Source organism: Seriola lalandi, unplaced genomic scaffold (genome assembly GCF_002814215.2).
Source record: "Seriola lalandi dorsalis isolate HSWRI2012SDOR001 ecotype SW California unplaced genomic scaffold, Sedor1 jcf7180002054431, whole genome shotgun sequence".
NCBI lineage: Eukaryota > Metazoa > Chordata > Actinopteri > Carangiformes > Carangidae > Seriola > Seriola lalandi.
Genome location: NW_019524984.1, coordinates 75,085 through 95,002, shown reverse-complemented (window position 1 = coordinate 95,002; position 19,918 = coordinate 75,085). Strand labels below are relative to the sequence as shown.

Below are 19,918 nucleotides of genomic sequence, written 5' to 3'. Positions count from 1 at the left end.
GGGGGTGATGACCTGGCCTTGAGTGGCTTTGATGGACACTGTAATGGGAGGCTTGGATGAGAAGTTAATTGAATGGGCCACTGCTAAGGAGGAAGAAGAGTGGGGCTTCTCTTCTTCTGTGGGAGGACTCTAATAGCTTGGCCAGGCTGACTGCACAACCACTCAAGGGTCAGAGCTGAGTGAGCCCAGATGATAACAGCATATAGACTGTGTACGGTTGATGTGACTCCTGTCAATTGAAATTGCTTTTTTAAGATCGCATGGAACAGTGTGTGTGGAGGTAAATTATCTATAGGAAGATGGTTTGTGTATGTCAGTTCCCTCGATGCAGCTTTAACTCAGGTCAGCGTGCAGTGAAGCAGCTTTTCAATCTGCTTCCTTCACATATTCTTTAGACTAGAAATCGCCACATATTCAGGGGATGTTGGGGAAGTTTCCTTTGCTGTGATTTCACCCCCAATTTGATGCAGCAAACCTTAAAGAGGAGAGACGTGTGCGAGTAGATTTATGTGTAATAGCTTCTGTTTGTGTGTGTGTGTGTGTGTGTGTGTGTGTGTGTGTGTGTGTGTGTGTGTGTGTGTGTGTGTGTGTGTTTTGGGTCTGTGGATATTATTGGGGAAGGAGCTGATTCTGGAAATAAATGCAATATTGGATTTGGGAGAATTATATTATTGATTTTTCTCTAAGTTACACACAGTTCTCACTAAGTCCACTGTAAATACTCCTGAAGACACAATTCTAACAGTTTTTAATTGATTTGCAGTTGACTAAACATAACACACAAGCCAATGTCGCATGTCTGATGCTACATAGTAGTAAGCTACTAAAATATTCATATATTCCGAGTTTTAAAAAGGGAAAAGGTCAAATTGGCTCAATGAGAATTACTGAATTACTAAACACAACTGCTGTGTGACAGTAACAACAAGAGGACGATCAACACTCGCATCACAAGTGCAGCTGATAATTTAAACAGCCTGTTTAGAGTTGAGGATTAAGCCAGCGGCATCAAAAAGCAGCAGCTGAACTCGCTGTGACAAATATAGGAGAGCCTATAGGTAAAGAGATGAATAAGCGGATTTAGGCTGCAAGAAGGCCATGAAAGATTGTTCTCTCAGGGAAACAAACTGTTTTTGTCACATGCAGCACAGAGCTGCCCTGTGTTTCCATAGTCCTGAGACGACAGAGACCGATGGACTGTCCCTTCCTCTCTTATCGGAGCTGCTGCAGCCCCACAACGTCTGGCTGCAGGCCTGCAGAGACCTTCTCTCTTTTTCTCTCAGAGGCACATATGCATGTACACAAACACACACACACACACACACACACACACACAAGCTTCCACATGCGCACTCACACTTGAATTTTACATAGTTTACATGAGTCTTATACGGATCTGCATATAAAATTAAGGGCACACTCAACTTTTTTACTTGTTCTGTCTTTAAGATGCTAGTGTCTGTACTCTAAGGATGGCAATGTTTGAGAGTCGGTCGGTTGGTTCACCTCATCACTCCAGTATGAAATATCTCAACAATTATTTGATGGATTGGCTTCAAGTGCTGGAATATCATGGACCCCAGAGGATGAATCCTACTGAGTATGGTGATCCATGACCTTTCCTCTATAGTGCCAGCATCAGGTCCAGCTCAAATTCCAGTTTGTTTAGTACTTTGGATTATGAGCAAATACGGTGATTAATGCTAATTAGCAAATGTTGGCTTGTGAAGACCTGGAGCGGAAATACTGAATTTAATGATAAATAATCATGAACAATAAAAACTTTTTAATTTCTCATAACTTGAAACATATAAGAATCTACTATTAAAACCAAGGTCCGTACATTCTCTGAACAGTTTCTACATAGTCATTATATTTAATTTCCCATGCCTGATAAATATAACAAATCACATCAGTTTTTATTTACCAAACAGTTTGCTCTCCTTTACAATGAGCTGCTTGTATTTGTCGTTTGTGTCTGTTGTTTGGTGTGTGTTTATCTGTAACAGGCCTTCTACCTTTATGTCTGCAATATAAATCAATATAAATCATTATGACATATTGTTCCTGTGTAGCTTGTATGGATTTCCCTCACTGGACTAAAATCTGAACTCTTTTTCATCTTCTCTGTCCTCTGGCTCAGCAAACGTGTCCACCAGCTCCTTTTATTAGTTCACTCTTCAGTTCACTGTGTCCTCTCCTTAGCTTCCGGCCCCTGTTTGCTTGCTTGTTTTCCCCTGAGGGTCGGGAGGTGTTTCACAGCGGATGGAAAACACAGCACTGAGGAGCACGGCTCAAGCGTGTGTTGCTGATATTTTATCAAGTCTTATCAGGCTGCTGTCTCTCACTTACCAACCACCCACGCTGGCTCCAGCGCTGTCACTCAGAATTTATCTGAATTTTCTAAAACACCTGCACCCACAGCAGAGGGGGAGCTGTGAGTCTTATGGGGGTTTGATGTGTTTTTTTAGCCTATAGTTTAAAATATGCAGCATAATCACACCCTTCCTTTTTAATTCCATCTATTTGAAATGATTTCCTTTATTTCCTGCTGCTTGTACACCTCCATTTTCCATACTATCCCTTTTCTCAGATTTTCTCAGATCCCTCATTCCTCTTCTGCATACTCTAAATCTCAAGCTCTCTCTCTCTCTTTCTTCCTCAGTGTTGTTGCGTGAGGAGGTGGCCCAGCTTCAAGAGGAGGTCCACCTGCTCAGGCAAATGAAGGACATGTTGAGTAAGGACCTGGAGGACACCCAGGGAGGCTGCTCTGCCAATCTGCTCTCAGCCACCGAGCTCCGTGTGCAGCTGGGTGACAAGGAGCAGGAGCTGGACCGTGCCAAGGAGGCCTTACAAGGTCAGTCTCACCTAATCCACCAGAGTCCCCCTCTCTCCAACAGCTATCATGAATACACATCAAATAAAGCTGTCCAAGCTTTTAGTTGGAAGTTTTACTCGGTTTGTTTTTTATCATCATGTCATGCCAAGCATTTGGCCCATCTGCTATATATCAAACCTAACAGATACACATACAAGAACAGAACAAAAACATCAGTTACTATATTGTATTATATGCACTTCTAGATACTGTCAAGTCACATGTTTATCTGCTAATCTTTTCAAATAAATTGTACTTATAACAGTAGGTGAAAGAAGAGATGTGCTTCAAGCCTAAAGTTTATCTCCCAGGCTTTCTCCAAGTAACTAGCTAATTTAAACTATATGTTCACATACAGTAGGATTTAGTCTGGCAAAGTGTTTGGCAAATTTCCCACTCACATTTTTAGCAACTTCATTCTTGTGTGTGTGTTTTTTTTCCTGCATCCAGTAATGGTTGTGTATGTGCAAAAGCTGAAAAATCAGAATCAATGTTTTGGAATGTCTTGTTCTAATTCAATTAGCATATGTTGATTTAGTTCATCAGAATCTTTTGATGTATTTACAGAAAACAAGGATGAGTCATCTAGTGAACATAAGAAAGCATGATCCATGTCTAAAAATACCAATTTCTGTTTTTATCTTAATTTTATCTTTTCAACTTTTCTTTTTAAGCTAATTTTCAAATTCATTACAAAATCAGCTTTTCTTCATCCACACTGACATAACTTCCAGTTTCAGGTACATGAAGATATTTGCTTCTTAGATAAGTTAAACACAACATAATTCTCTGGACCAAAATCATATTTTATCATCCTAAATGTACACAGTGTTGGTTTGATCTAAATGTCATTAGCTCGCTGTTCTTTACTCTCAGCAAACAAAAAGACGTAACTGTCAGAAATGCCCTTAAATTCAGTATTGGTTTTCATCTCTGACCAGCGGATATAACTCAGTTTTGTCTTCTATGCACCTAAGGGATGAAACCTGTGCACACACACGCCAACAGTTTATAATTTCCGGAGAAGTTTAGACGTTCTGCAGTCACAGAAATGGGTGTCGCCCCTGATGAGCAGCCAAGTAGACTCCAGGTTCAGCTCATTGTAATCAACATCCATCAATCATGACATAGAAGCTTTACTTTGAAATATTAATGTGGTATTGATGTAGACTGGAATGCGTTGCTGATCATGTAGTATTGGATTGTTTTAATTTCTTGTCTGAAAACAAGTTCAACTATTATGCAACCAAACAGTTCCCATTCTTGGGAGAGGAGTAAAAAAAAAAAAAAAAAGAAGAAAAGTCAGTCTCGCATTAATTGTTTGCAACAAAAATTTATTGTCAAAATCAAAAGACAGTCGTGGATTTGCTTGAGTTAACACCGCTGCTTTGTGGTTCTCTCATCTGCTTGTAGAGTTACGGGTGATAAATTGCAAACTTGAAAAACTGTGCTGTGTAACTGCTGCAAAACAGGTTTTTAAAGTCGAGTGTAAAATACAAAGACGCTGAACGTTGACAGGAGGAATGTTTCCTGAGTGACATATGTGTGTAGTTATGAAAAGTACATGTTCCAGTCTTGCCTCTTCCCTCTCAGCTCAGGCTCTCAGGAGAGCATTGTTGTTATTTTTTCCCCCCTGTAAAGAGCCACACCGGTTGGCATCCTCGCTGTTGAGATACCTCTGAAAAAACAATGCAGTTCAAAGAAATCGGGTCCAATTGGTTTTCTCCTGAATGAGCCAGCAGAGCCTCCACATGCCAACCGAAACAGTTTCACGTATGAATGAATAAGTGCCACTGTGCCACTTATCTTTTGAGATGATTACATCATTTTCTCTGGGTAGTTTCTGTCTGAAGAAAAAAAAAAACAAACACCAGCTGTGTCTCTTCATTAACAGAAGGCACAGTGTCACCTAGTGGCTTTCTGCTGCAACTGTAAAGCCTTTTCTTCTGACTGACTAGACAGCAAAATCTCACTGACTGGCTGGATTGCTTTTGTTCTGCCTGACAGTTAAATTGGCTGTTAAAGCTGCACATGCAGGTGGTGAAAGTGTTCGTTTGTGTTGCAGCTATGAAAGCTGACCGGAAGCGTCTAAAAGTGGAGAAGGCGGACTTGGCGAGTCAGATGCAGCAGCTGTACACAACACTGGAGAGCAGAGAGGAGCAGCTGCGAGAATTCATACGCAACTATGACCAGCATCGAAAGGTAACACCAGACCAGCCGATTTTATCAATATTCATTATTATTGCAGATATTTCTTTGTTGGGTGATACGTTAGAAGGAATGTCAGGACAGAAATGGCAAAGACATGTTTGAAATAATGAGGGGAAGTTATAATATACTTTGCATTAATAAAAGCTTAAATTTGGGGGGGGGGGCTTCAATGGCTTACCTGGTAGAGCGCGTACCACGTAGGCTCAGTCCTAACCGTAGCGGCCATGGGTTCGAGTCCGACCCACAGCCCTTTGCTGTATGTCATCCCCCCTCTCTCTCTCTCTCTCTCTCTCTCTCCCCATGACTTTCCTGTCTGTCTTTCGCTGTCCTGTCAGTAACTTCAATTTGTCATTAGTTTGTTATAAACAATATATATATAATTTAGATATACAATTTATACAATATATAATATATATAAAAACAGTAAATAGTGGGGACTTAATAAAGTGTCATCCACGTGTATACATATGTTAGCCATCAGTAAATTGATTTGTCTCATCGTGTCATCATGTATCCACAAACTAATGCAAGCTGTGGAAGCGACTATAATGTGCTTCTTGACTCAAATTTTAAACTCCATTGATCCTTCAAAGTGAGATTGGCAGGGATTAAATATGTTTTTTTGTGTGTGTGTGTGTGTGTGTGTGTGTGTGTTTGTGTGTGTGTGTGTGTGTGTGTGTGTGTGTGTGTGTGTGCGCATCAGGAGAGTGAGGATGCAGTAAAGGCCCTGGCGAAGGAGAAGGACATGCTGGAGAGGGAGAAGTGGGACCTGAGGAGGCAGACCAAAGAAGCCACGGAGCAGGCCAATATCCTGCGTTCTCAGATGGATATGAAGGAGAACAGGATCAAAGAACTGGAGGCAGAGCTCACCATGGTGAGTCATCCCGCATATGGACACAGTCACAACTTTGGTGAATTAACTCAAGCACAATAGTGTCACCTTAGCATCATTATCCGGTGTGTGTGGCGTAAATGCAAACAAGGTGTGGGTTTGCAATCCTGTTTGTGTATTCATATCGGCTCAAACACATGCAGTAAGCTGCTCTGGTATACCGCATATTCTCATCCCTTCCCTCTGTCAAAGCATTAATTCCTTCTCCAGGCTGAGGAAGAAGAAATTCATTTTGTCTGTGTTGCTGTGTCGGTCCCTCAGAGGTACAGTTGTCAGTCTGTGTGTCATTAATCTCTCTCCTCCCTCGGCAAGTCACAACCACCCACAGATCCTCACATGGAGCTGCATCACAGATCAGATTTGTTGGCACATCAGTGCCAGAGCGGCATCACTGTCAAGACACCCAGCCACAAAATATCCTTCCCTTCTTTTCTCTTCTCTTCTCTTCTCGATGTACACTATATGACCACTCAGAGGCTTCCAATAATAAAAGATCATGTGGAAAACATGGAATATACTAAAAGACTCAAAATAAAATATTGGCCGTTGGCTGACTTCAAACTGTAAAGCTGCTATTATTCAATATTTTTCTTCTAAAAAATAAATCCCATGAAAAGATCAAAACCAAGGGTGTGTTACTGATACTGATACTTTCCGACTCCCCGACCCTGTTTGTGGCGCTCAGCCACAAGCCAATTCATTCCTGCTGAAGGTATAAATCTTTTCGAACAGGTGAAATATATACTTTATTTTTTTTATTTTTTATTTTTTTTAAAGTCTAATTTCCTTTATCAGCAGGGCACGGTGCTTTTCAGAAAACATTACTCAACCAGGAATAAATAGTGCATTTGTTAAGGACTTTGGCAGCGGATTAATGCACATTTGGTGCTCAAGTACAGCAGCAGGACGGTTTATGTGGGATCAACTGAAAGTAAAGTACAGTTTCAATGTTTGTCTTAATCACAGCGTCCAACAATTATCTGTCGGTGGCACAGAGGAAGATCTATCAGGCTTTTTTTTATGAACACCTTTAGGTCACGCTAACATACATTCATAAGGTGATCTTTTATTTTCTGGACATGATATATAATACTAAGCTAAAAATAACATTTTACTATTATTATTATATATATATTATATTATGTTCTGAGATTGAGTAAAAAATGGTAATGGTTCAAATTGGCTCATTTGAGAATTACTGAATTACTAAACACAACTGCTGTGTGACAGTAACAACAAGAGTAAGATCAACACTCGCATCACAAGTGCAGCTGATAATTTAAACAGCCTGTTTAGAGTTGAGGATTAAGCCGAGCACAACAACGCACCTCAAAAATGCACGTTTCTGTCCAGCGGCATCAAAAAGCAGCAGCTGAACTCGCTGTGACAAATATAGGAGAGCCTATAGGTAAAGAGATGAATAAGCGGATTTAGGCTGCAAGAAGGCCATGAAAGATTGTTCTCTCAGGGAAACAAACTGTTTTTGTCACATGCAGCACAGAGCTGCCCCGTGTGTTTCCATAGTCCTGAGACGACAGAGACCGATGGACTGTCCCTTCCTCTCTTATCGGAGCTGCTGCAGCCCCACAACGTCTGGCTGCAGGCCTGCAGAGACCTTCTCTCTTTTTCTCTCAGAGGCACATATGCATGTACACACACACACACACACACACGCACACACACACACACACACACACACAAAAACACCCATACATGCACACTGATCCTTGAATTTTACATAGTTTACATGAGTCTTATACAGATCTGCATACAATTAAGCGAACACTCAACTTTCTTACTTGTTATGTTTTTAAGTTGTGCTAGCACCTGATGGTCGGTCCTACACTTTGGTCCAGATTGAAATATCTCACCAATTATTGGATGGATTGGCATGAAATTTTGAAAATCCAAGGGCTGTATTTTGAGGTAAAAAAAAAAAGAAAAAAAGATTGAAGCCATAATTAAAAAACAGAAAACATGTCCGGAACAACTTCAATTTGCAGCAAAGCATTTCCTATTATTTACAAATTATTTGTGTGTTGCCTGCTCAATATAATGACTTTAGGACGTCAGTTTTTATCAACCTAACAGTTTGCTCTTCCTTACAATGAGCATTACAGCCTCTTGCTGCTAAACTGGCCGTAGATTCTTGGTCTTGTTGTTGTATAAATCACACACATACGCACAGATGCACAATCACACAGTTTAAGTTTAGGGTGCAACTCTATTTTTATTATTGATTTATCTGTTGATTATCTATTCAGTGAACTGATTAATTAGTTTGTCTATAAAATATCAGAGTGCAGTCAGACAACACTCATCACAAGTTCCCAGATCTCAAGTTGTCATCTCCAAATTGTTCATTTTGTCTGAAAAACAATAGAATTCTGCGTTTATATGTAGAGCAGCAAGTCCACACGTTTGAACAGTAGATAAATGACTTAAATTTTTTTTTTTTTTAACCAAATAGCTGTCGTACTTCTCCACAAATCCATTCCTTGATTAATCAAGTAATTATTTCAGAATTATCCCCATCATTTGTTGTCGCTGAGCTTTTTCATCTTGTACGATATTGAGGTATCATGAACATTTTTCTCTTATTTGTGGAGCAGCTTTCCAGTGGCGTCAAAAATAATTCTTCCGTAATGAGGCCCACCACTATGAAACACAATTGATCACAAATGATGATTGTTTTACTCTCGGTTCATTTTTATTGTCGTGTCTTGTGTGTTTCCCAGGCAAAGCAGTCTCTGGCCACCCTGACAAAAGACGTACCGAAGCGCCACTCGTTAGCCATGCCGACAGAGCCCGTGGTGAACGGCAGTCAGGAGTGGGTGATGCAGGCCGACCTGCCGCTCACTGCCGCCATCCGTCAGAGCCAACAGACCCTCTACCACGGACACACCACAGACAGACAGGGTAGGCTCTCTTATCTGCTCAGCCTCTCAGTGTCCATGCCGCTTGGTGTTGCTTTTACAGACCCGACATACTAACAGAGGGTTTCTTGGAGGTTTCTCATACTAACTATGGGAATTTTTCAATGTGTGTGTGTGTGTATACATACATGTGTGTGTCCATGTGTGTGTGTGTGTGTGTGTGTGTGTGGGCCGCCTCCAGCTGTGGTCAGGATAAGCCCCTGTCACTCTCGCCAGCCCTCTGTCATCTCTGATGCCTCGGCGGCCGACGGGGACCGCTCGTCCACGCCCAGCGACATCAACTCACCTCGTCACCGGACCCACTCCCTCTGCAATGTAAGAGCTGCCTGGCCCCCTCGACCAAGTAATCACACCTCCACACTCTTCTCCTGTTTGTGTCTGTCCCTCTGTCCTGTCGGCCCGCTGGGTGTCAGCCTGCCTGCTTAGTGGTAGTGGTGGTGTTATTTTGCATTTAACACAATTGAAAGCAGCAGTTTGACATTGCAATAGTTTGAAATTGCGTAGTTGTAATTGCATTCTTGTCAAGAGTTTGATGAAAAGATTGAATTGTCTCTCATGTCTCTGTATAGTAAACAGAGTGCTGCAGGGATGAGGTATTTTTGTAAGCCAAACAAGAAATTAGCATAAAAAAGCCAGTGGGATTTTAATATTGGCTTTTATCACTTTTTCATCACCAGAAGTTAAAAGCTAATGTTAGACTATAAACAAACTACACGGCGGTCAGATGACTTCAACGTCCCCACCACTAAACTTCCAATTTTTAATTTAATTTAGTGCTTACCTCTTCTACAAAAGCCTTCCCTCTTGGAGAGTTAGTAATAGTTTGCGAGAGTGTGAGTATGGTATAAACACAACCAGGCCATAAAGGTGGACGAGTGAGTACATCAGTTTTTGTTTTCAGCGTGATGACGTTTTAAATCCCGGTCAACCTCCGTAGTCTCATTTACCCACTTGTTAGTAACTGCCACTTTTAAGACACACAAAATCTTACTAGGGTATTTACAGATGTATTTTGTATCATAGAATTAAACATGAAAATGTCTTGAGTTTGTGTTTACCAGAGACCTTATTTCAGGCTTCCAAAACTTATTGACTTTGGGACGAGGAAACCTGGTGTGCAGAAATGCTAAATTATTTACAGGTTATGGGACTCGTTCCTGCAGCACTCTATATGAAGCTACAGCAAACAGCTGGTTTTAGCTTGGTATAAAGACTGAAAACAGAGGGAAACAGCAAGTCTGGCTCTGTCCACAAGTGACAAAATCCACCTACAAGCACCTGTAAAGATCACGAATGAACATGTTATCTCTCATTTGTTTAATCTGTAGAAAGACTGCAGTGTAAAAAGGACAAAGGTGTTGTCTTTCAATGCATTGAAACACCAAGAAGAAGTCACTGCACATGAGAGAGTTCAGCACCATTAGAAATCGCATAGTTTTTTTACACTTCAATTTTTGAATTGATCAAAAAAATAAGATATGAAGTGTTGATTAATAAGCTGTTGAGGTGTAAGTTGGCAGACTTTTTCATCTTTTTGACAGAGCTATGAGCTGTGTCCTATGCTAAGCTAATCGGATGCTGGCCGTCTCTTCATATTTACCATACAGACTCATCAATCTTTTCGACAACTCTTGGAAAGGAAGCAAATTCCAAAAATGTCAAACTACTGTTTAGACTCTATATGAGAGGACTAACCCAAGTCTCCTGTCTCTTCTGCCTGGTTCAGTCCATGGAGGACCTGGAGGACCAGAAGCGTAAGAAGAAGAAGGAGAAGATGACTCTGGGATCCCTGTCACGGGTGTTCGCTCGGGGCAAGCAGCGCAAGTCACTGGACCCCGGCCTGTTTGATGGTACAGCCACCCCTGATTATTACATAGAGGAGGATGCCGACTGGTGATGCTGAGTGTGTGAGCATGTGTGTGTGTGTATGTGTGTGTGTGTGTGTGTGTGTGCGTGTGTGTGTGTTAATGTTTGAAAATGTGAGGATATCCACCTGGCTTTAACTGTGTGTAAAGAGTGTTTTGTTTGTGGGTTTGTGTGGAGTGGGGAGGGGGGTAAATTTTAAAAGAGAAGCCCTAAAAGAGACTGCTATTCCCATAAATGTACAGTATATTACCCTCAAATTGTATGTTTGTAAATTAGATATATATTTATAGATGTACATGTATGCATATGTATATATGTTTACATGCATATAAATATATATAGTACAGGGGTTATTATTATGTGTAGACATGTTTATGCTGTATTATCTTCCAAATGGCTTAATGTTTTATGTTTTTTTTATAACTGGAGACTTGAAGGACTGCTGTTTATATGTATATAGGAGTTATTGTGAAACTAGTGTTTTTACTGCAAATGTCATTTGGCTTTTGTTACTTTACAGTTGCTTTTATCATGCTTTGCAACACTGATTTCTACGTTTCTCCTTATTCCCAATGTTACAGGAGATATTAGCTGATTGACTTGAAAAAAAAAAAATCTCTTGGTCTTTAATTGGCCAAATTCAGTTGTTTCAGATTACTTGTTGATATGAAAAACAGTACTTTCAGGTATTGCTGTTACAGGATTGTCATCATGTTCATGGTATAAATTCTGGCTCGCAGTATTTGCTGATGATACATTCACAACATATCACAATGTCATGTTGACCTCCTCATCCATTTATGCAAAAAGTTATATTCTCAGTTACTATAGTTAAGGACCGGCTAATAAGGGACTAGAGTCAGATCTCCATAAAGAAAATGTAGGTGCACAGACTTGAATACACAAGCAAAAGAATATCAGAAAATTAACAGTAATGCATAATCAGGCACACATTTCGTCTGCTGTCAAATTCATGTGCAAGTGCCAAAGGTTAAACATTCATCATTGAAAAATATGCGTATCAGTCTGTCACTGTCAGCACTAGCCTCGAAACATTGTTTATGTCTGTCTTACTGAGAGCTATCAAATGTGCCAATATCAGACAAAGGAATGTGCATTCAACACCTGCATGATCCCTCTGTGTTGCTTATGATAAGATGTCCATTCATTGCCAATCAGATTAATAATCTCCACACTCCTGTGTTGCTCCTGTGTTGCCTTTTCCCTATACCAAGTTATCTTTCCTTGCATTTTGAATGCACGCCCTCCCCCTTTTTTTTCTTTTGCTGTTTTTGTTCTGCTTTGTGTAGAATCCCTCCTCATTTCTTGCAAATGTGGCTCTAATAATTCTCTGTTAAATGCTTTGTAATTTAGGAGATGTTGCATAAAAGATTAAATCTATTGAAGTATTTTATTTAAAAAAAAAAGACACAAACAAGAGGTAACTTCAAATATTTATCTGCTGCAGCTGTTGCAGCCAGATGTTGAGGAGGTTTTAGCATTTTCAAAATGAATTATAATTGAAATGAAATCTTATTTTAAAAATAAAACTAGTAACTGAATACATCCTACGTGACCTTTTTCTGTTCCATGAGTAATCTTGTTCTTGTGTCCCAGTCTAACGTGTCTCTCCCTCTCCTCCTGCCATTTCTAATGGCAATGCTCTCCTGCCAGTGAGTAACTCCTCATCTGTGATTACCAGCTGTCTGTTTCTGCACTCTGGGGATTATTCATATCACTCAAGTCCATTGGAAAAAAATCAAGTTTGTCTCATTTTTTTGTGGGAACTCTCTTGAAAGATGGTGGACTTTGCATGCAGCATTTCTGTCAGCATGTGGGGACGAATCAGGTAAACACACAGACTTCATCCTGGATTTGTTTGTTCAGTATGAATCAGTGTTTTCCTGTTGTTGAGATGGGCAGTTGATGGGCAGGAGCATGACGTTTTATGAATAATCCCTGTGTCTTTAATACATTATCCTAATGCTCTTCAGTCCCCTCATAATCATTAGATAGTTACAAAGTATTGTAACACCTTTACTAAATATCAGTATTGTAGTTTTTAGAACTGACCAAAACTGACTAAGACTTTATGGGTTGTATTGAACTGAAATTCAACACTATTTCAGACTTAGAAGAAGTCAGTTGTGTAGTTTTGGTTACCTTTTAATATGAGCTTTGTTCGTTATTTCCTTACCCAACACAGTTCATTCTGAGACACAGGAAAGCGTAGTAGTGTAATTCCAGTGAATTATTCTGGCTCCATCTAGTGGCCATATAGTGCAATTTCAAGACTGTTTATGTCAAATTTGGACAAAGGAAAGGGTTGATGCTATTTTTCATTGAGCCGAGTGATAACTCTGACTTCAGCAATATTGGTAAACTCAACATAAACAAAGAAAGACACACTTCTGAAAAAAACTAAAAGTAGATATTTTAGTGTAATATCTGAAGCATTGCTGTGTACCCAATGAGGTAGTGTGTTTTCCATGCTAATACCCTGTGATTCTGATGTCAAATTGTCTCCAGATGAGTCATTTTTTTGATTTCCATATTCCTCTGACCCTGAACGCCTCCTGTATGCCACACCATAACTTCTCCTGACCAATCCAGACTCTGACAGCCTCACACAGCAGAGCCTGTCTGACGGAGAGGAGCAGCTGGACCGCCTCCAGCAGGCGGAACTCACACGAAACACATGCATGTCGCTGTGGAGGGCAGGTGCAGTCCAGGCCTGGATGGAGGTTGTTATGGGAATGCCCATGTATATCCGGGCCTGCTCTGAAAACGTCAAAAGTGGCAAGGTATACCTTTGGTACAAGTAGTTCCTTTGCTGTTTGTTTGCCTTGTACTTGAGAGTGGGGTAGTTTTTGAGCAGGTGTGTTTATTCAGTTTGGATTTCTGCTCTTTAGGTGCTACTAGGCCTGACAGATGATGATTTAGAGCTGGGTCTGGGTATCAGTAACCCGATTCATCGCAGGAAGCTGAGACTGGCCATTGAGGACTACAGAAGAGCTGAAGGGGATCAAGGGTGAGCAGCAGTAAACAAAACTCTAAAGATACTGTAAGTAAGTGCGTTTACTCAAGTACCGTAATATTAAGTACAAATTTGAGATACTGGAGTATTTTCATTTCATACTACTTTATACTTCTACTCCACTACATCTCTGTGGCAGCTTTAGTTATAGCTACTTTACAGATTAAGATTTAAAAAACCTCTCGGATATGATGTATTATTGTAGATCAAATTACTCAACAGTGTATAAAATTGTTTAAAAAACATCCACCTCGACCACCTGCAACACTAAAATGCTGCTTAAACATGAAAGTATCAGTAATAATAAACCAATAAAATAATATATAGTAGCTCAACACGCACAGGGGTTATACAGTATTTCTTCATTATGAGTACTTATACTTTTGATACTGGAACTACATTCTCAGTATTATACTCATGTAATTATTTTGGATGCAGTACTTTTGATGGGGTATTTTTGGATGTGGTATTGCTGCTTTTACTTTTAAGTAACCACCACTGCTGATCATTGGTGTCTGATCATTTTCTAGACTATCAAAGGCATCTGAGATGGACCATCACTGGGTTGCAACATCATGGCTTAGTGATGTGGGGCTTCCTCAATACTCCCAAACTTTCCAGAGTCACTTAGTGGATGGACGAGTGCTGAACTCTCTGAGCCGCAGAGACCTGGAGAGATTCCTCAACATCGGCGACCAGTTCCACCAGACTAGTCTACTTCTTGCAATCCAGCTGCTGCAGATGCTCAGCTTTGATAAAGAGGTTAGACTCAAAATTTAGAGATGAAAAAGTATTGATACTGAGTAGTCGTTTTTCAGTAGTCGTTCCTCAATCACTGCATAAACATTAACTCAGTTACACTGACAGGACTGCTTGTGATTTCCACTACTATCCACCATAGCTTGAGGCACACAGAAGCTCTTGGTGCTGTGTTATCTCAGTAGGCCATCATCCTTCCCTGACCTCTCTCTCTCTGTGTTTTCCTTGGCCCCTGTCACATTAGTGCTTTTGCAGTGCTATCTGTGTGTTATGTCTCCGCAGGCCCTGCAGGCACGACGGGCAAAATGTGAGCACCAAGACCGGGACCCCATTGTTTGGACATGTCACAGAGTAATGAAGTGGATTAGAGATATAGACCTCAAGGTGGGTGGGAGGTCAGTGAGGATGTTCCCTTTGCCCAGGAGTTTTCCAGGGCAGATAGGAACTACATACCACACAGTATGAGTTCCTAGGACTCCCTCAAAAATAATGATAGCTTTGTTGCTTTGTTGCCTCAGCGCTATTTCTGCCCCCCAGGGATGAACAGTTATTTGTTTTAATCTTTTTTAAAGGCTCCACCATGACTGTGAATTGTATTTATCTACCAAAATGACTTGTGGAAGGACTGTAGATTAAGTCTCAAGTAATTTTTCTCAGCTGTACTGCATACACAAGTACATACTGCCTCTGTGTTTTACACTTCAGGAGTTTGCAGATAATATTCAGGGTAAAGGAATCCATGGAGCGCTGATGGCTCTGGATCCATCCTTTGACACCGACGCCATGGCCAAGGCCATGGGGATTCCCAGCAACAAACACATGCTGCATCGGCACCTGTATGAAGAGATGAAATCACTTGCTGTCCCTCTCAGGTAAATCAGAAACTCCTCTGTACAAAATACATGCCTACATGTTGCCTACCAATTATGTGATTTTGTTCATATAATTATGACTTTAAAAATGTACCATTAACAGATGAACAGATAAGACAGGACCACAGGGTTGTGAAATGTGACAAAAGGGTGATTTCTAAGAAATAAAGAAATAAACACATAACACCTAAATAAAATTTTCTTGTAATGCCTTGTGTTTACAGCAATGCAGAACAAGGCAATGATGTTTTCACTTCTTCACCTGTGGCTGTAAACCACTTTGCAGAGGAGAGGATGTCTATGAGAAAAATGGGCAAGGTATCATGTCATTTCACAATTATATCATATGATTAGAATATGTCACATCCGCACATTTAGACCAGTTTTTACCAACAAAGAGGCCGTCGAGCAAATGACTTATAGCCAGAAAAGACATAAATGTGGTCAGTATACTTGAGTAGTTACAGACTGTATAATTTTAACAAATGTCAAAACTTTACAGTAGTTTATTTGTAAAACATCATAATTCACATATCTTTATGCCTCCATGCCAGAGACAGCCGTGGCATGGAAGCAAAATCCAACTACCCAACATGTATACTGTACATATGTCTGTCTATTCCTCCCATTCTCGTCAATGGGCTATCTCAGGAACACCACTCTTAAAATTTGGGACAACCATTCACATGGACTCAAGGATGAACTAATTTGATTTTAGTGGTCAAAGATCAAAGGTCAAGGCCACTGTGACCTCACAAAACATAACTCTTTTTATTAAATCCCCTCAAAGACTTCACTTCATATAGTATATGTGTTTGGACAGACATGGATGTACACTGACCAAATAGTAATATAAATAAATGAATGTAACTCAGTTTAATTTAAGTTTAAGTTCAATTAAATATATATATATATATATATATATATATATATATACATTTACACATAACAATAACCTTCAATTTGATTTGGTTTCCTCAATTCAATATATTTGATTGATTTAATTTACTTAAAACTAATTTAATTGAATTTAAGTTAATAATTTTATAAATTTATTTTGATTATATTCATTTCAGTCAATTTAATAATATAACTTCATTTCATTTAATAAATTTCACTCAATTTAATTGGGTAAATTTAATTTGATTGAGTAGAATAAATTTAATATGAGTAGATTTGATTTAATTTAAGTCACTTTTTCAACAAGGTCATTGTCACATTCTTGGAAAATAAGAGAGCATAAATTTTGTTTAATGTCTTTTCATTTTTCCAGAGTCCGCTGAGGTTACGTGCAAACAGCCATTCTGTGGAGCGAACCCTGGGCTTTCATGGCAGCTGTGGCTCTCTGCCCAGAGAGGCAAGAGTTCAGGCTGTTCCTAGGGCCAAAGGCAGCCCAATGCACACCTTCAAGAGTGTGGAAATCACAAACGTCTGAACCAGCCTCGGCCATCGAAATGATTGTTTACATTGTTATTGTATTATAGTTGTTTACTACTGACAGAAACCTACACTCAGCATTGCCCGGCTTTGAAGAGGAAGTTGTCTTAAAGCATTTTAACCACTTAATTTAATAATTCAAATAATTATCATTTTGGCCAGCCTAACAATAAAACAATGTCTTAATAGAAACACAAATAATTTTTAACCAAATTGTTTGTTAATATAAAGAAGAGGAACAATTTTGTGGATACAAAGGTTTTTGTGTTCTTTTTCCGACTAAATTTCCAAATTAGTTTTATATTATGAGTTTATAGAAAATTATAGTAATATCAAGAGTAACATGCACAAGTAACTGTACAGTGATGTTCTACTTTGATGCCTTACATAAAATAGGTCTCATGTTTATATATCTTCACAGCACTGTTGTGGACTCTGTCAATTGTTTTTAACAGGTCAGCTCTTTTTTTCACATAGTAAAAGAAGAATAATGCGTGAGGTATATGCTTTCACGGTAGAGATACATATTTTGAGGAGACCTGACCTGTGTCATGTCATGTCTGGAGACATGAGTGAAATGAATGAGTCTGAGTTTCTGACTCAAATCAATTCCTCCACCTCCCCTGGTGCTCTCCAGGTTCCATTTAAGTTTGTCATCACAATTATTATTATTATTCTGTAACAGGTAGTAAAACTTAGTTTAAAACAACATTAAAAGATATGAAATTCGGACATGTAGGGGAGATTAATTTGTTACATATTACCAAGAGGTACAGTTTTTTTTTTTATGAAACAGCAGATACTATAACCAGAGGCACTATTTAAAATGAATACTGTACTTTTAAAAACTGGTCCATCCATCTTCTCATGTTACATTAAGCTAATTTAAGAGATCTATAGTAAATGTTTTGGTTTTAATATAAATATAAAGGCAGATAAAAGAATCATCCAAGGTGGTTTGTAGATAAAAGATACAAGCAAATGTTGGTTATTGAAAGTGATAATGTGTAAAATTTAAGCAAATGGTTTCCCAATGTTTACACTGTGTAAGCACTGAACTCAAAAGAGAGAATGTAATGGTATCTTTTGTACAGTTTGCTCATGTTTTATAATAGACAGTTGTGTAAAGTTTGCTGTTCCTGAGCATGAGAACACATATGAACACCATGTGCAGCTTAAACCCTGAGGTTAATCCAAACAGTAGAAAAACAGGTTTGTCCATCACTTTCTGGGCGTCTCCTCCAGTCACCAAAAGACAAGCGGTTTAAGCGGGAAGATCAGTTCAAACCTATATAGACACAGAAGGGAAGAACTCAAATAGTGTTTGCTTTTAACATCAGAGTTAATATGACATTTACTAGTTCTCTTCACTCAGCTGTCAGAGCTTTTCATGTATGCCAACAATAAAGATGAAATTATTGTCAACTCACATTCTACAGTATTGTCCTGTTATGGTTATTTTCAAAGACAGCTGTGTTAAAATCTGTGTTAACACAATGAGTAAGGATGACAAAGCTTAATCTGCTGAGACTTAAGTTGTTTACTCATGATGATTTTGGAAAGTGTGTATCTGTGTACAACACCTGGTCTGCACCAGCTGTGCAGCATGAGATTTCAAATGAAAAAAAAACCTACTTCAGATTACAAAACATTCTGCCAATAATGTTTTGATAAATTGCTGAACACCAGCTATGTTAACAAGATCAGATATTTCCCATTCACCTTCTAATCTAAAGTATACTATTCTACATTTACATACAGTAGGTATTTAATGTATTTACATACAGTAATATGTAATTACTAATGTTATTACATACAGTAGGTTTGTAAATGTACAGTATGTATGTAAATAAAACAAAATACATATTTATTTATTTTTGTTTTGTAGTCAAGTTTACATTGTAGATTTTTAAATTACTAGAGCCTTTACTTGCTAAAATATTCCTCCAGTTTCAGTGTTTTTAGTAAATCACTTATTTGAAACTAACTAGAAAAACATAGGAGTGACTTTACAAACAATCTTGTATCAAATTTACAAACAGCTGATGGGACTCAGTCCAACTCCTTGATATTTTAAAAATAGACTTCTTTGCTTCACATTAATGTTTGAATTGAATAATGTATTCCTGATCGCATTTTACCCTTTTTGTTAAACTTTAATTAACCTTCACATGTGAGTAAGAGTCTTATGAACATGAACAACAGCTGCCCTATACAACCATATGGAGGACAGTATTTAAATTAAAATGGGCAATTTTAAGAGAAAATGTTAAATAACATATGTAATATAACCATGCAATATGACAATTTTATATTGTACTCCGGCAAGTGCCTTGCTTAAGGGCACTTTAGTGGTGGTAATGATGGTACAATGCTGCTCTTTCAACCAGATTTATTCTGCTGATCAGGGGATCATTGCTTCTGATATCAGAAACACATGCCTCTGCCACAAACAAAAATTTGATTAAGCTACACATTTTCATTGATCCAAGTAATCACCAAGCCTCACTTCACTGCATCTGTACCTAAGACTGAGATTGAAATTCATTCTTGACCTTGGGAAGAGTACATGACCAAAACAGTCACCTTGAAGTTCACTCAGTAGCTGTTCTGCAGCTTTCAATCATGTCACAAGATCTTCCTCAGCAGATGGAATTTGCCCAGTTGTCATAGAAATGTAGATGTCAAAACTGTTCTTGTTTTAATTGCGCAGTTCATTAAAAAAATTAATGAACTGGGTAATTTCATCTGCTGAGGAAGATCAAGTTGTAAGATTGAAAGGTCTGGATCAGTCAGAGTTGCTTATAGGACCACAACATGGTCACAGCTGTTGGTTTCTTCCTCTACACATCACTATAGGGATACTAAAAAGGGAAGGGAAAAAGAAGTAGTTTTATTTTTATTTTAATGATGTTTGATAATAATGATTATAGGCTAGTTAAAACAATTAGTCAATTATTCTCATATTCAATTAAATGTTTTAGTCATTGTGATGATTTGCTGCATGTATTTGTCTTATGTAACAGCAAC

General features: G+C 38.9%; 1 protein-coding gene across 2 annotated transcripts in view; it reads left to right on the top strand.

Moving 5' to 3' along the window:
• LOC111658261 (kazrin-like) overlaps positions 1-18,324 on the top strand; it is a 111,691-nt gene extending 93,367 nt beyond the window's left edge. For both annotated transcript variants that reach the window (XM_087175244.1, XM_023410722.2), the window contains 13 exons: positions 2,666-2,857; positions 4,944-5,080; positions 5,793-5,963; positions 8,720-8,900; positions 9,099-9,232; positions 10,644-10,767; positions 13,397-13,587; positions 13,696-13,814; positions 14,351-14,582; positions 14,862-14,963; positions 15,285-15,451; positions 15,676-15,769; positions 16,725-18,324. In XM_087175244.1, coding sequence (XP_087031370.1) covers positions 2,666-2,857; positions 4,944-5,080; positions 5,793-5,963; positions 8,720-8,900; positions 9,099-9,232; positions 10,644-10,767; positions 13,397-13,587; positions 13,696-13,814; positions 14,351-14,582; positions 14,862-14,963; positions 15,285-15,451; positions 15,676-15,769; positions 16,725-16,886 — 2,006 coding nt within the window. In that variant the 3' untranslated portion in view covers positions 16,887-18,324. The remainder of the gene's footprint in view (positions 1-2,665; positions 2,858-4,943; positions 5,081-5,792; positions 5,964-8,719; positions 8,901-9,098; positions 9,233-10,643; positions 10,768-13,396; positions 13,588-13,695; positions 13,815-14,350; positions 14,583-14,861; positions 14,964-15,284; positions 15,452-15,675; positions 15,770-16,724) is intronic.
• Positions 18,325-19,918: the final 1,594 nt, after the last annotated feature.